Genomic DNA, 14,169 nt, shown 5'->3' with positions numbered 1-14,169 from the left:
AATATATATAATATATATATATATATATAATATATAATATTATAATTTTGATTGCTATTAAATATATGAAAACAATAAATTTTAAATACCGGCGGTAAGACAGAACGATTAAAACCGCCTGGTAATACTAGCAGTTATTTGACCGTCATAATCGCTTAATTTTTCTGTACTGTATTAAGATGTTTGGTTGATAAGCCAAATGAAAACTAACATATAAAACAACTACACATAATATAAACGGTTGAACTGAAGGTTCTTATATATATCCTTTTATTCATATGTTTCTCTCTCTAATTTTATAATCTAATTTTCAAAGTTGTAGCATCTCTTTTTTAATCTTTATGGAATTATTGTCCGAAGTCTCGGTTATCAACCACTTCTATTTTCATTATAAGTGTCCATTATCAAGACTTCAGATCTCCATTAAATGGTGTCCTAAATTAAAAATAAAAATAAAAATTTTCCAAAGTCTCCAACTAGTCTTCTAACCATACATACACAAAAAAAATAAAAAATAAAAGTATTTTTCAAAAGTCTCCACTAGTCCTCCACCATCTCATCACCAAAAAAAAAAAAATTTCAAAGTCTCTCCTAGTCCTTCCATCAGACAAGAAAATAGTTCCAAGCAGTCTTTCTACCATTTATCACATGAAAAAAATTCTTTGAAGTCTCCTCGTCTTATCAACAAAAAAGTAGTCCTTTTAAAGAATATCTTGATCTATTTTTCAGAGTGATTGGTGAAATAGATGGGATATTATTAGCAGAATTCAAGTTGGATCGGTTGAAGTGGAGGGAGCATCGGGCTTGTTTGTGTGATAGAAAAAGTCCCAATCACTTAAGGGAAAAATTCTGATAAGATGTGGTGAGACCCTGCAATTAAATGCTTTATGATATCGAATGTTGGTCATCACAAACAGAAGCATAATACTCAAAGTATATAGTAAAAAAAAAGAGAAAATTCGAGAATGCTTAGGTGGATGAGTGCGCATTACACTTAGAATAGGATTACGAAAATGAGCATATACGTTGAAAAAGGTTGGAGTTAGCTTCCAGTAGAAGAAAATATTTAGAGAGAGTTGCCTTATATGGTTTGGTCACAGTTAGAAAGGATGCCTTCCACTGTCCAGGTTAGAAAAGTTGAAGGTATTAAGATTTTGACTTATGTTAAGAAAGGTAAGAGGTAGACCTAAAAAAGATTGGGTTGAAAACAATATAAAAGATCCTTCTTTATTAAATTAATATGTGAATTTGTCTTAAATTGACTAATATCTTAAAAAATATGGATTGAAATCATTAAAAAGATTGATTCCAAACTATATGAATGGGAATCATTACTGGAGTTTTCGAGATTATTACACAATAAAACAAAATCATAAGTCTTCAAATCACTCCTGCCATTCCAAAAATATTGTTTTTTAACTCTTTCTTCCAAAAAAAATAACTTTGGTTGGCCACAAGGACTTCAACCACTGGGGACTCAAATCAAACTTCATTACTTTTCTTCTTTTAAACATTTATCAAAACAAAGCAAAGTGGTTGTATTCCATCCACCCTTAATTCAAATTTATAATTATGAAATATATTTTTATAAAAATAAGAAATTTTTGAATTTCTGACTAATAGCCGTTGTTTCCATTGAAGTTTTTTGTCCCTCCTAGTGCTCTATGTTTCAATGAAAATTTAAAAAATAATCAATGTGATGGTAACAAGATTTTGATGCGGTGGTGCCATGAACTGGCTTGGCGGTGCTGCAATGTTTGAGCGCTGCATACATAGCCAAAAATTATATTATATATATATAATATATATATATATATATATATTATATATATATTAATAGTAATAATATATATATATATATTATATTAATTATATAAATATACCCAATAGAGGGCCCTACAAGTTGATTATAAAAAACGGTTACAGAGCCCTTAAAAAGGCTCCGCCAGCTCGGAGTAATGCCCGAAAGAGCTACAGTCAAAAAGGAAAAAAAAAGAAAACCTAAAGAGCCGCAGATCCTTGTACTTAGTCTAGGAATACAAAAAAACATAAAAGCAAAAACAGTGCTGACAGAAAAGCAGCCCCCAAAAAAGAAATCAGGACAAGAGCTTCAGCATCATCTCCTGCAAAAAGACCAAAAATAAGCCAAAAGGAAATGCATAAAATTAAAAGAAGAGTACCTTGCTAATAGTAATGTCACTCTGTAAAAATCCTGGCAAGGCAAACTCCACAAAAAATATTAATAATATAGTGAAAATCAGGAACAAAGTGAAGATCAAGATCCTTGAAAAAGTCCAAAAGTAGCCTTCCTATTGATAATAGTCATCCTCTTAAATAATCCAAAAAGACAACTCTCCAGGTAACAAAATAGGAATTACAAGAGGATCGTAACAGCCATAGTCAACAAATAATCTGCAGTTACAGCCACCTAGAAATTATCAGAAAGACAATCGAAATTCCCCAACCAACAGCAGATAAGAAACAACACAATATAGAGTTCAAGAAAGCAGTTAGGAAGAAGTAGCTTATACCACATCGCAAAGGACCCATGATACCACCTCCAAAAAGAAAAAGATCCCAGGTTCATAGTAAACCAACTCCAAGAATTAAAATTAACTAATTGGATCACAGCAAGTCCAAGCAAAACCTCCAAACGGACAAAGGAAACAAAAAGAGACAGCAACATATAACAGTGGTGGCAGATAGCAAATTGAAATAAATCATAAACATATAAAGAAAACATTGCAGCTTTCCTGATAACAATGATAGCAGAACTCAACAAAAAGGCAGTCCACCAACATAAGGAAGAACTTAAAAGGATAATTAATCTGCAGCTAATACCACCTAGCATAATCAGGAAATCTGTCGAAATCCCCCAAACAGCAGCAGAAAAATTCATTACATAACAACCATTGAGATCATAAAGGGAGTATTGAAGAAATAGCTTAAACCACATAACAACCAAACCAAAGTAAAAAACTCCAGAAAATAGAGCTCCCCAGGTTGACAAGATACCAATGCAATAATAAATAACCAAAAGAATCATAACTAGTATCAAACAACATGAAAGCAGGGCTCAACGAGAACACCCACCACCGAGACCAGCTAACCAGGGTACCAGAAAGGCAGAAAAATGCATAACAGGAGTATGGATTAAGCCGCCAAGCAACCAAAACCAGAAAGGCCACAATAGCAGATAACAGAAATAATAAAACAAAAAATAAGAAAACAGCATTAATCACCAAGGAAAAGAACGAAAAAAGACCAAAACCTACTCACGACAATAAGGAATACCCAAACGGTAAAGTCTAACAAGACCTCTAGCACCAATGGGAAGATTGTGCTAAAAAAACTCCTCCACAACCTCAAGACTACAACCCCTTTTAGCAAGGAAATCAGCAACCGCATTTCCTTCCCTGAAAATGTGAGAAATGTAGAAAGACGTTTTGGACAGAAAATTCTTAATATCTCTAATTCTATAAAAATTATCAGAACTAGCAGAACATTGCCCAATAATGTAATGAATAAGAAGCATAGCATCAACCTCAACCCAAAGATTCAAAATCCCAGCAGAATGACAAAGTCTAATCCCGTAAAGCAAACTATCCAACTCAGCCTGAATAGCATTACTAGCCTTAGAAGGACCCAAAAAAGCCTTTATGATAAAACCTTTATTATCTCTAATAACACCACCACAGCCCGCTCCAAAAAGGTTAAAAGCCCCATCAGTATTAAGTTTGAAAATTCCCTCCCCAGGTTTCTTCCAAAGAATAAGTCTGTTGATATGAGTAGAGATAGTAGAAGGAAAAGCCAAACCAAAGACATCAGTCAAATGACGGTACCCTTTGAAAGAATCCTTCTTGAGGATCTTAGCCACAAAAAGTTGAATAATTTTATGCTTAACTTTAGAAATAATAGTGTTAGCGTACATATTCTCATTAGAATGTTTAGAGGCATTCCTACTCTCCCAAATATACCAGCAGATTAAAACAGGAATAATGATATGAATGTGACCTTTAAGTTTAGTAAACCAAACTGCAAAACATCATTCATAGAGTTAAGATTATAAGTGGTAAAAACATTAAACAAGTTATCAAAATGAATCCAAACTTTCATCGCAATGGGGCCTTGGAAAAAAACATGGAGAAGGCTTTCAACATGATAGCAACCTTGACATTTAGACACAATAGTAATACCTTTTCTTCATAAGCAAAGTATCCACAGGAATCTATCTATGTAAAATCCTCCAAACAAGAAAAGAGTAAGTAGTAGGAATGCTAGAATGCCAATAAGCCACATTAACAAAATTAGTAGGCAAAGGTTGTTTGATACACTTCCAAACATGCATAATACTAAAACTACCATCATTGGAACAGGAAGACAAAATACAATCCTCCAAATCAACACGAATAGAAATATCCAAAATTAATTGGACAATGAAACCAGGCAACAGGTTAAAAAGAAATTTATTGAAAAGAACCTCCAACCTTTTAGAGACATTAATAGTAGGAACCACAGTGTGAAGCAAGTAAATATGTATAGAGCAAAGAACATGTTTAATAAGCATAAGTCTCCCACCATAAGATAAATAATTAAAAGTCCAGGAAGTTAATTTCTTTTGAATTGTGGTGAAAATGTCATTGAATAAAAAAGACAGCTTCCTACCTTTAAAAAGAGGGGTCCCTAAATACTTCATCGGAAGGGATCTAGCATTTAAACCCGTCATTCTTTCAATACTATGAATATGAGAAGAAGTAAAAGTTTTAGCAGTAATAAAGGAGATTTTGGATTTATTAAAAGTTAAACCACTACTAGTCTGAAACTTATCCAGAAATTTAAAAAGTTTTTTAATAATCCGAACGGACCCATTAGTGAAAATAATAAAATCATCCGCAAAGCTCAAATGAGACAAAGGCAATGTACCACCAGTTCTAAAGAACAATTTAGGATCCATTCTAAAATATTGATTCAAACCACGAGATAAAAATTCCATTGCAATAATGAAGAGAGCAGGAGACAGCGGATCTCCCTGTCTTAAACCTTGAGAGGACTGAAAAAAACCATGAGGTTTACCATTAATGATGACCGAGAAATGACAATATTCAATGCTATGTTTGATTAAATTGATAAATTTAGAATTAAACCCAAAAGAGCGTAACACAGCATAAAGAAATTCCCAGTTCAAATTGTCATAAGCTTTAGTAATGTCCATTTTGAAAATGATGTTCCCACCATCAACCTTTTTATCCAAATCATGAATCAATTCTTGAGCAAGTAAGATGTTATCAAATATAGACCTCCCTTTAACAAAACCCAATTGTTCTAAGGAAATAATCTTAGGAAGAATAGAAGAAAGCCTTCCCACCAAAATTTTAGAAATTAACTTATTAAAAAAGGAACATAAACTAACAGGCCTATAATCATTCCAAGAAGAAACACTAGGATTCTTAGGAATGAGAGAAATAGAGGTGGTAGTAAAAAACTTAGGGTAACAGACCCACAGAAAAAATTAGTAACAGCATTAAGAAGATCCTCCTTAATGATCTCCCACAATTGTTGGAAAAATTTATTAGTAAAACCATCCGGTCTCGCAACCGAATCAGAATTCATGTTCTTCAGGGCTTCCTTAACCTCATCCAAAGAAGGGATAGAAGTTAATAAAGCATTGTCAACCTCATTAATAATAAAAGGAATAAAAGAGAAATCGTTATCACTTATGGGGGTAAAGTTAGAGTTAAAATTTTTAGAAAAGTACTCAACTCCAGAAAGAGCAATAGCATCAGGATCATCAATAATATCTCCGTCAGGAGAGGTGATATTATGAATTTGCCTACTCACTTTATTATGATTGGCCAGATTGTGAAAAAATTTGGTGTTTTGATCTCCTTCCACAAGGAACTTAGAAGAAGCCTTTTGCCTCCAGTAAACCTCTTCCTTTTCCTGTAACTTGTATAAAGAAATCTTAGCCTCATTAAGAACATTTAAGTTAAGAGAAGTGGTATCATTCATATAGTTAATATCAGCTTTATTGACCTCCTCCTCCGCAAGCAAAATGTTAGTAAAAATATTCTTAAAACATACTTGTTTCACCAAGCAAGTATTTGTTTAATCCTTTTAAGCTTAAGCCAAAATCTCACCATACCAGTAACGGAATCCGAAGGAGCCAAAGGGGCCTCCCAATTAGCTTGAACAGTAGTAAAGAAAGAATTATCAAGCAACCACATGTTCTGAAATCTAAAAGGAGGAATGGTGTTAGAGTTGACATTAGAAAAACATAAAAGTAAAGGAGCGTGATTCGATATGGTACGGGTCAGATGCATAACATGAGAAGAGGAGAAAAAATTAATCCATAAGTTATTAAAAAGAATACGATCAAGTCTCTGCCACGTAACACCTCTATTCCAAGTGAAAATATTGCCAGAGACCCCAATATCATGAAGGTTACAATGAGAAATCATCTCATTAAAATCATCCATATTGTTATAATTAGGAGGCTTTCCCCCAATCCTCTCACTAGGGTTAGAAATACAGTTAAAATCACCACCAGTAAGCCAAGGACCATTAACCGAAGAGGCCAAATCCAACATTTGGTCCCAAAGAACTTTCCTACCAATTCTATTACAAGCCGCATAAATAAAAGAAGCAAAGCAAGTAGTTTGATTAAAGATAAAACTAACATGAACAACTTGAGGCAAATCAACCATAATATTTAAATGAACCGAATGATTCCAGAAAAGCCAGATTTTATTGATGGAATTGCCAAAAGAGTAATTAAAACCCAAAACCGCATAGTGGAATCCCTTTTACAAGGAGAAATCAAAGCTCCAAAAGAACTAACATTTGAATACCATGAATCCTGCATAAGTTTTTGACTCTATCCTTGGATAGAGAGCTACCCACCCCCCTTATGTTCCATAAAAGAGCTTTAACCATTAGCAGACTGTGTTGAAGATCTAGTGATTCTTGGGGTGTTATTAGGTTTACCCTTATGATTCTTCCCCTTTTTTTTGGAATAAGAGTTTTTTTCCACTTCACTAGTAAGATATTTGTTTCTACTATTCTCTTTGGGCGGAGACATAGAATCGGACGAGCCCTTTAATTCTTCCACAGGAATCCAGATTTTAATATCTCCCACTTCTCCTTCCTCCAAATCCTCTTCCTCACCACTAGAACAATTTTTACGTTCACAAATTTTAGAAGAAGTACTTTCATTATCACTACTATAATCAGTCTGATTATGTTGAAACTTAGCAACACCAATTCCCAAGTTCTCCACATCAACACCCCCATTATTAATAAGAGCTCTTTCTTGGTTAACAGCCATATTCAATGAATCAAGCATTACCTCATTTAGATTATCACTCGTTCCAACCACCCCCTCTTTATGAACATGATTATCATCTCCTTCATCACAGATTCTTATGGAAGAATCAAGGGCCTGACCGACTGTATCATTTCCAGCTAACATAGGGCCATTAGAAGTGAAAAGGGGAGCAATGGGTAATTCCTTACCATTTTCATGAGGACTAATTAAATCAGCAATGAGAATACCTTCCTTAGGAGCCGAAATTTCCACTTTCTTGGAACCTTTATCATTGTTCCTCAAGTTAGGATGGACCACAAAATAATTAGACACTGCATGCCCATGAATTTTGCAATGAGCACAAAAATCAGGAACATTCTCAAAATCCACCTTTTGAAGGTAACCAGTATTTTCAGTGCTAATCCAGATCTCTCTGGGATGATTTTTGGTTATATCGATTTCGACCAAAATCCGAGCAACCGAGGGACGGGAACGATTAGCCGTAGCTTGATCCGTTTGTAGGGGCCTCCCAAATATAGAACCAAGAGCATGTAAAACATTTGCATTAAAAAATGTAATCAAAGATTAGGAAAAGCAACCCAAACGGGGACAATAGGCGACTCTTCTTTGACATCAAAGAAGGGTGTCCACTTAAGAAAGCGCATTTGACAGTTCAAAATATAGTAAGACCTATGAGCAAACACACGACTATAATCTAAATCATTAGAAAGTTGAATAGAGATATGCCTAGAATCTAATAAGCCAATAGAGTAATTCCCCGAAAGCTTAAGTTTACCAAAGAAAATCTGAATAGCATCTAGATTCGGCCGGCGCACAGAGAACTTGCCTACCAGAGTAAATTGATAAGGAATAGCTAGTTTTAAAATATCCTCTTCCGACAAAAGTAAACCAGGAACACCTTTAACCACAGATTTCGTGAAAGACAAAGCATGGTTAAGAGAAGAATCCGAACCAGCTAGAACGTCGTGAAAGGACCGAGAGGAAGAAGCAGGTTTACCATCAACCAGTAATCCTTTAGAGTTAGCAAGCGAAGCAGACGGAGGTCCACCCCAAGCATCAGGAGGCGAGGACGAAGACATGCCCTAAAAAACAGGGAGAAACTCAAGGGGGGGAGTCCCCCCAAGAAATAAAAGAAACGAACTCGCACCAAACCTGCAAACAAAACCTCCGAGAACGAAGAGGAGAGACCACAACGAAGAAGCAGGAGAATTGCCCGAAAATCGCCAGTTGCGGCTAGGGAGAAAAAAAAGGATGACAAGTCGATTGTTTAATATATATGCATGTTACAAACATTTTAAGTCCATATTGACGAAAATCTTATTAGGATATTTTCTTTTTAATAATAATAATAATAAATATTACTCTTATCAGTTTCAATGTATGGATTATATAACAAAACAGAAAATAGATTTTATATTATAATTTTAAAATAATAATAATAATAACAATAATCTTCTACTCTTTTATTCAGTATAATATAATCTCAAACTATGGCTTCTAATATATATATTGCGGAAGTCCTCCATTAAGTAGTTTTTCACCGTCCAACATAAAAAAAAAAATATTTCTCAAACTATGGCTTCTAATTTATATGGTGAGTAATCTCCAACTATTACTTTTACTTATTAATGAAATTTGTATCTCTCGTAGGCCTTATGATTATTCAAATTAAAGATTTTTTAGAAAAATGAATTCATTTCTTAATTATTTGTTTAAGATGTTTTTAAGACTAGAAACAACTTACTGTAATATTTTTTAAACTTTAAATTTTATCTTATTTAAAATATAAACCTACATTTATTGAAATTATTATAGATCACAGCTCGATTAATAAGCTAAAAAGATATGATAGAACATAATTATTAAAAGGATCAATTATGGAGTTAATTTATATAATATGAGACTGGTCACAAGAATTAAATGAGACTTTCATTAATAATACAATATAGGTAATGATTGTAGTAATCATTTTAGGTGATATCCTAAAAAAATTATATCTTCAAAATAATATATCAATAAGAATCACTTTAAATAATAGTAATAAAAGAAAAAATTTATTATAACGTACATAATAAAATTAACACGGCAAATTTTTAAGCCCACCCTAATGAGAATTCTTCAGGTTTTTTTTTTATTTTGATTTTTTTTTAACCCGATTAATGCATCGATTTCACGAAATGCGGAAGTTATATATAAGATGTGACGTCCAAAAATTGGGGAGCACAATAGGAATGTTCGAAGCATAAATTGGATAATCAGATGATATCCAAATATAGCATGCTCATAGTCGAATCTAACAACTCGACGAGATGAATCCAACAAGCCCAAGATTGCTTAATTATGACATCATTTGAGTATATAAATTTTTGACAAATGCTCTATGATCGAGGCGGTTAATATGGACCATCCGACGGAGAATTTTTAATTTGCTCCAGATCTTCTCTGTATTTATTGGACACGCCACTCTAAAAATTTATAAATAAATAAATAACTCTCACTTCTCATATGAAAGAGGGCTTGGGCCTTTCCAAGCTTGAGCTTTTGGCTCGAGATTAGAGAGCTCCACTCTTCAAGAATCCTATTGTTCTACAACACTACCCTCGTTGAACTTCCGTAAACATCCGTTGAACCACTTACCATCATTGAATCACCGCCCGTTCTCAAGCGCCACCGGACATTTACCTGGCTTCTTTCCGTTGTAGGACCTCTCCCCAGCAATCTACCCTCGCCCAACCAACGTCTGTCCATGTTGTTGGATATCCGCCAGTTGTTCACCGTTGCCAGACCACAACCTAGCTTCCATCGATACAACACTCCGACTACTATCACTTGACGACTCCGGTCCCTCCACCACCGTCACTTGCCTACTATGATCCAACTTACCACCGACGCCCACCGACTACGATCCCTCATACCACCAGTGCATGCAGACTACAATTGGTCAGACCACTACTGTTAGCCCACTATGATTTCTCTGATTAACATCACCCTCTGACTATGGTCCCTCTAACATCTATAGCTTGTCGTCCCTCCCACCATCGTCACCCACCAACTACGATCCCTCATACATCCGTCACCTACAATTTTTGGTCCCTCCAACCAACATCACCCTTTGACTATGGTCCAACCTCCATCACCCTTTGATTGTTGCAATCCCTCTGACCTCCATCACCCGCCCTCCATGATCACCCTCCTACTACGATTCCTCCGAACTCCATTATCGACGACTACAGTCCTTCTGACATTAATCGCTCAATGACTATAGTCATTCTGACCTTCATTGCCCACCGACTACGGTCCTTCAGACCTTAATCATTCACTGATACAGTTTATAAGACTTTTGTCATCAGACTACGGTCCCTCAAACCTCCATTCCCCGCCGACTAAGGTCCCTCCGACGTCTATCACCCATTGACTATGGTCCCTCCAACCACTGTCACTCTATATGATGTATATTTTCTATAACAAGCCATGTCCATTCCCCTAAGGAAAGGCCTCATTTGTAATATGTAATAAACATCAATGTAATCATTTTAACTGGGCCAGGACCGTGATTTTTCTCTTTTCATGATTCTCCACATAAAAAAATTGGTGTCTCTTATTACTAATCTTATGCCCCTCTCTTATCTGTCTACATGTTGATCTTCGTTCAAAATTTGTAAGATAAACTCTTTATTTCTCTAAAGAAACAAATATTCCAGTCCAAAACAACCTCCAAATTACTTTCATGTCTATGCAGAATTTATATCTCTTGTAGACCTTATAATTATTCACCTTAGTAGCTTTTCTCATAAAAAATATATATAGTTTTAATTATAAGTTTTGGTTGTTTGTAAAACTCCAGCAATAATTTATTAAAATTTTTATGAAACCCAATGCTCCCATAATTTAAAAGAACTTTAAAATTTTAAATAGTTAAAATACTACCCATATTGATTAAAATTATTATTGATCACAACTCCATTGATAAGCTTAAAAAAATATGATAGATAGAACTTAATTTAAGAGGAACAATTATCGAGTTAGCTCATGACTTCCTCTTCCTTTTATCTTTAATCAATCATGGAGCCATTTCATATCAATTTGATCGTTTTGCTTCAACTTCTCTCATCTTTTCTGTTTTTCTTTTTTTCAGGTTCAAAAACGATTCATAAAATGTTCTAAATAAGTTCAATTTTATTAAATATTAGATAATATGTAGAATCCTTGCTCTAGAGAGGAAGCACTTCCTACATGAGCTTCTTGAGGAGGAGGAGGAGGAGAGGGAAGAAGAAGAGTGAGAGATGCAGAAAATTTTATTTCTCTTGGCCTCCTATTTCAACCTAAAAAGCTCCTATATATAGACTCCTAAAGTTATACAAATAGCTACACTATTGGTCATACATGCCAAACAAGAAACCTAATACTAAAAATAATCCTAAATCTAGGAACAAATATCTAACAATCTCTATTTTGGTCCTAGATTTACACAACAAAAGATAATCATTGTTCATAAAGAACAACCAAAAAAACAACCCTGCCGATCTCCTCCGCCAAAAGCGTCCACCGATAGTTAATAACTTTCTCAAGGCTTGCTCCACCATCTTCTTGAGTTTCCTTCTTCAAAAGATCTAGCTCCACCTCCTGACAAATTTTCACCTGTCGCACTGCGTCCAACGCAGTCAATTCCCAAGCACCCTGTGCCCCTCTTCCGCATCCTGTGCATCCACCAGCACCTTGCACCTCGTGCCCGTGCCCTGCGCTTCCAGCCCGCGTCCAACGCCTCCAGCTCGCGCCTTGCACTCATGTGGTCTATCTCCAACCACATCCTTCACGTATCCACCAGTGCAGCGAGCCTTGTTATAGTTGCCAGTTACTATAGCAAACGGTTACTATAGCAATCTATTTTTGTAGTGTCGGGTTTTAACATATTTTTAGTACAGACAATCTGATTTAGAAGTTTTTGTGGTCTTCGAAACCATTTTTTGACCTTCCAAACTCTATGTCGACATTTTCAGAGTTTAGTGGAGCCTCTACAGTGAAATTCGAGCAATTTTTAAAGTTTTAAAATACCATTTTTTTATTTTTTTTTCTCCAATTGATGCACCAACTTTAGGACACACTAAATTTGTCATGAATGATATTTTATTTGATTCATGACCCTGATATGAGGTCCACATTGACATCTAGTAGGCTGCACCTCACAATTAGCTGAAAATTATAATTTTGCAATTCAATTAGCTTAAAATACTTTGACATATATTTTAGACTCTGTTGAATTCAATGTTCAAAATTTTGAGGGAATTTGATATATCATCCAAAATTTTCTTTATCAGACATGGATCTCGAGGCCAATTCGCAGTGGAAACTTTAAAAATTAAATCCAGGTTCCATCTAAACTCTGATTTCAGTAAACTTATAGTCCAATTAAACATCTCGAAAAGATTACCCAGCAACACCAAATTCAATCGAATCCGAGTCCAAAAGAGTCCAAATCAAAGACCCAAAATATTTTTGGTATGTTCAAATCACAAATTAGATGACCAAACGATTTCCAAAAACATGACATGCTTGTAGTCGAATCGAGTGGCACAACGAGATGAATCCAACGAGCCCAAGTTCACCAATTATTTTTTATCATTAAGATTTTTATATATTTAATAAATGATCTACAATCAAGAGAATCAGTATAGACCATCCAATAAAAATACACCCAACATACCCTTGATCTTTTCACTGTTTACTGATAATGCCACTCCCAAAAAATAATAAATAAATTGTTCATTCTTCATTTGGGGGGGGGGGGGGGGTAAAAAAAGAAAAGAAAGAGGGGCAAATAAGAGAAAGAAGAGAGGAGAAGAAAACACATCTAAGATTTCTCTTGCCATCAAACTTTTCCTCGACCACTGCCTAACAACTGATTGTCGTCGGACTTTTTCCAGACTTTTACCTTACCACCGATTGTCTCCTAACTTCCGCCCAGCCATCAACTAATGTCGAATTTACACCCAGCCACCGACCATCACCATAATTTCGTTAGACTTCAGGACAATCGCCATTTTTTGACAAACTTATGCACGACCATTGAATGTTGGTGGTTTTCGTTCTGATCTTCATCGCCCATTTACTATGGTCCTTCCCACCATTGCACCTGACTACGATCATTCCGACTATCATTGCTCAAGTGCAATATTTCTAACCTTTATCATCTACTGACTATAGCCTTTCTGACCTCCATTATCCACCAACTACGATCCTTCCTACCACCTAACTACAGTCTTTCAGACCTCCGTCTCCCACCTACCACGGTCCTTTCGACCATCACCACCCGACTACTTCCTTTCAGACCTTCCTCGTCATCAACTACGTTCTTTCTCACCCACTTCACCTAACTTGAGTCTTTCTTTCCTCGGTCACCCAAAGACTATAGTTCTTTCGACCAACATCTCTTGACTACAGTCTTTCTGACCTTCACTGTCCGTTAACTATGAACCTTGCGACCATCATCGCCTGACTATTGTTCTTTCAACCTACATCACTTGGCAACTATGGTCATGCCGACCAAATGAACATGTCAAGACTGATTCTTCCAACTCCCACCATATAATGCACTCTAAATAGTGTATATTTGTTACATCAAGCCAAGGCCCTCTTCTCAAGGAAAAGCCTCCTTTGTAATCTGCTACGAACATTAGTGTATTTATACAAATTGGGTCAAGCCTCGTGGGTTTTCCCCTCATTTGAGGGGTTTCCTTACAAAAACCTGTGTCTCTTATAAATGCTACAACCCTATTGTTTATCTATCTATGTGTTGGATTTTCTTATAAAACTCGGATGTTAAACTTTATATTTCTCTACCGCCGTAA

At 35.4% G+C, this 14,169-nt stretch overlaps 1 protein-coding gene across 1 annotated transcript in view; it reads right to left on the bottom strand.

Annotated features, from left to right (window-relative positions):
• Positions 1 to 11,985: 11,985 nt before the first annotated feature.
• The window catches only part of LOC110098464 (receptor-like protein 7), a 6,643-nt gene continuing 4,459 nt past the window's right edge, over positions 11,986 to 14,169 (bottom strand). Inside the window, exon 3 of the mRNA XM_028694324.1 lies at positions 11,986 to 12,179. Coding sequence (XP_028550157.1) covers positions 11,986 to 12,179 — 194 coding nt within the window. The remainder of the gene's footprint in view (positions 12,180 to 14,169) is intronic.

Source organism: Dendrobium catenatum, unplaced genomic scaffold (assembly GCF_001605985.2).
Source record: "Dendrobium catenatum unplaced genomic scaffold, ASM160598v2 fragScaff_scaffold_456, whole genome shotgun sequence".
In the NCBI taxonomy this organism is placed as follows: domain Eukaryota; kingdom Viridiplantae; phylum Streptophyta; class Magnoliopsida; order Asparagales; family Orchidaceae; genus Dendrobium; species Dendrobium catenatum.
This window is presented reverse-complemented; position numbering and strand designations above follow the sequence as displayed.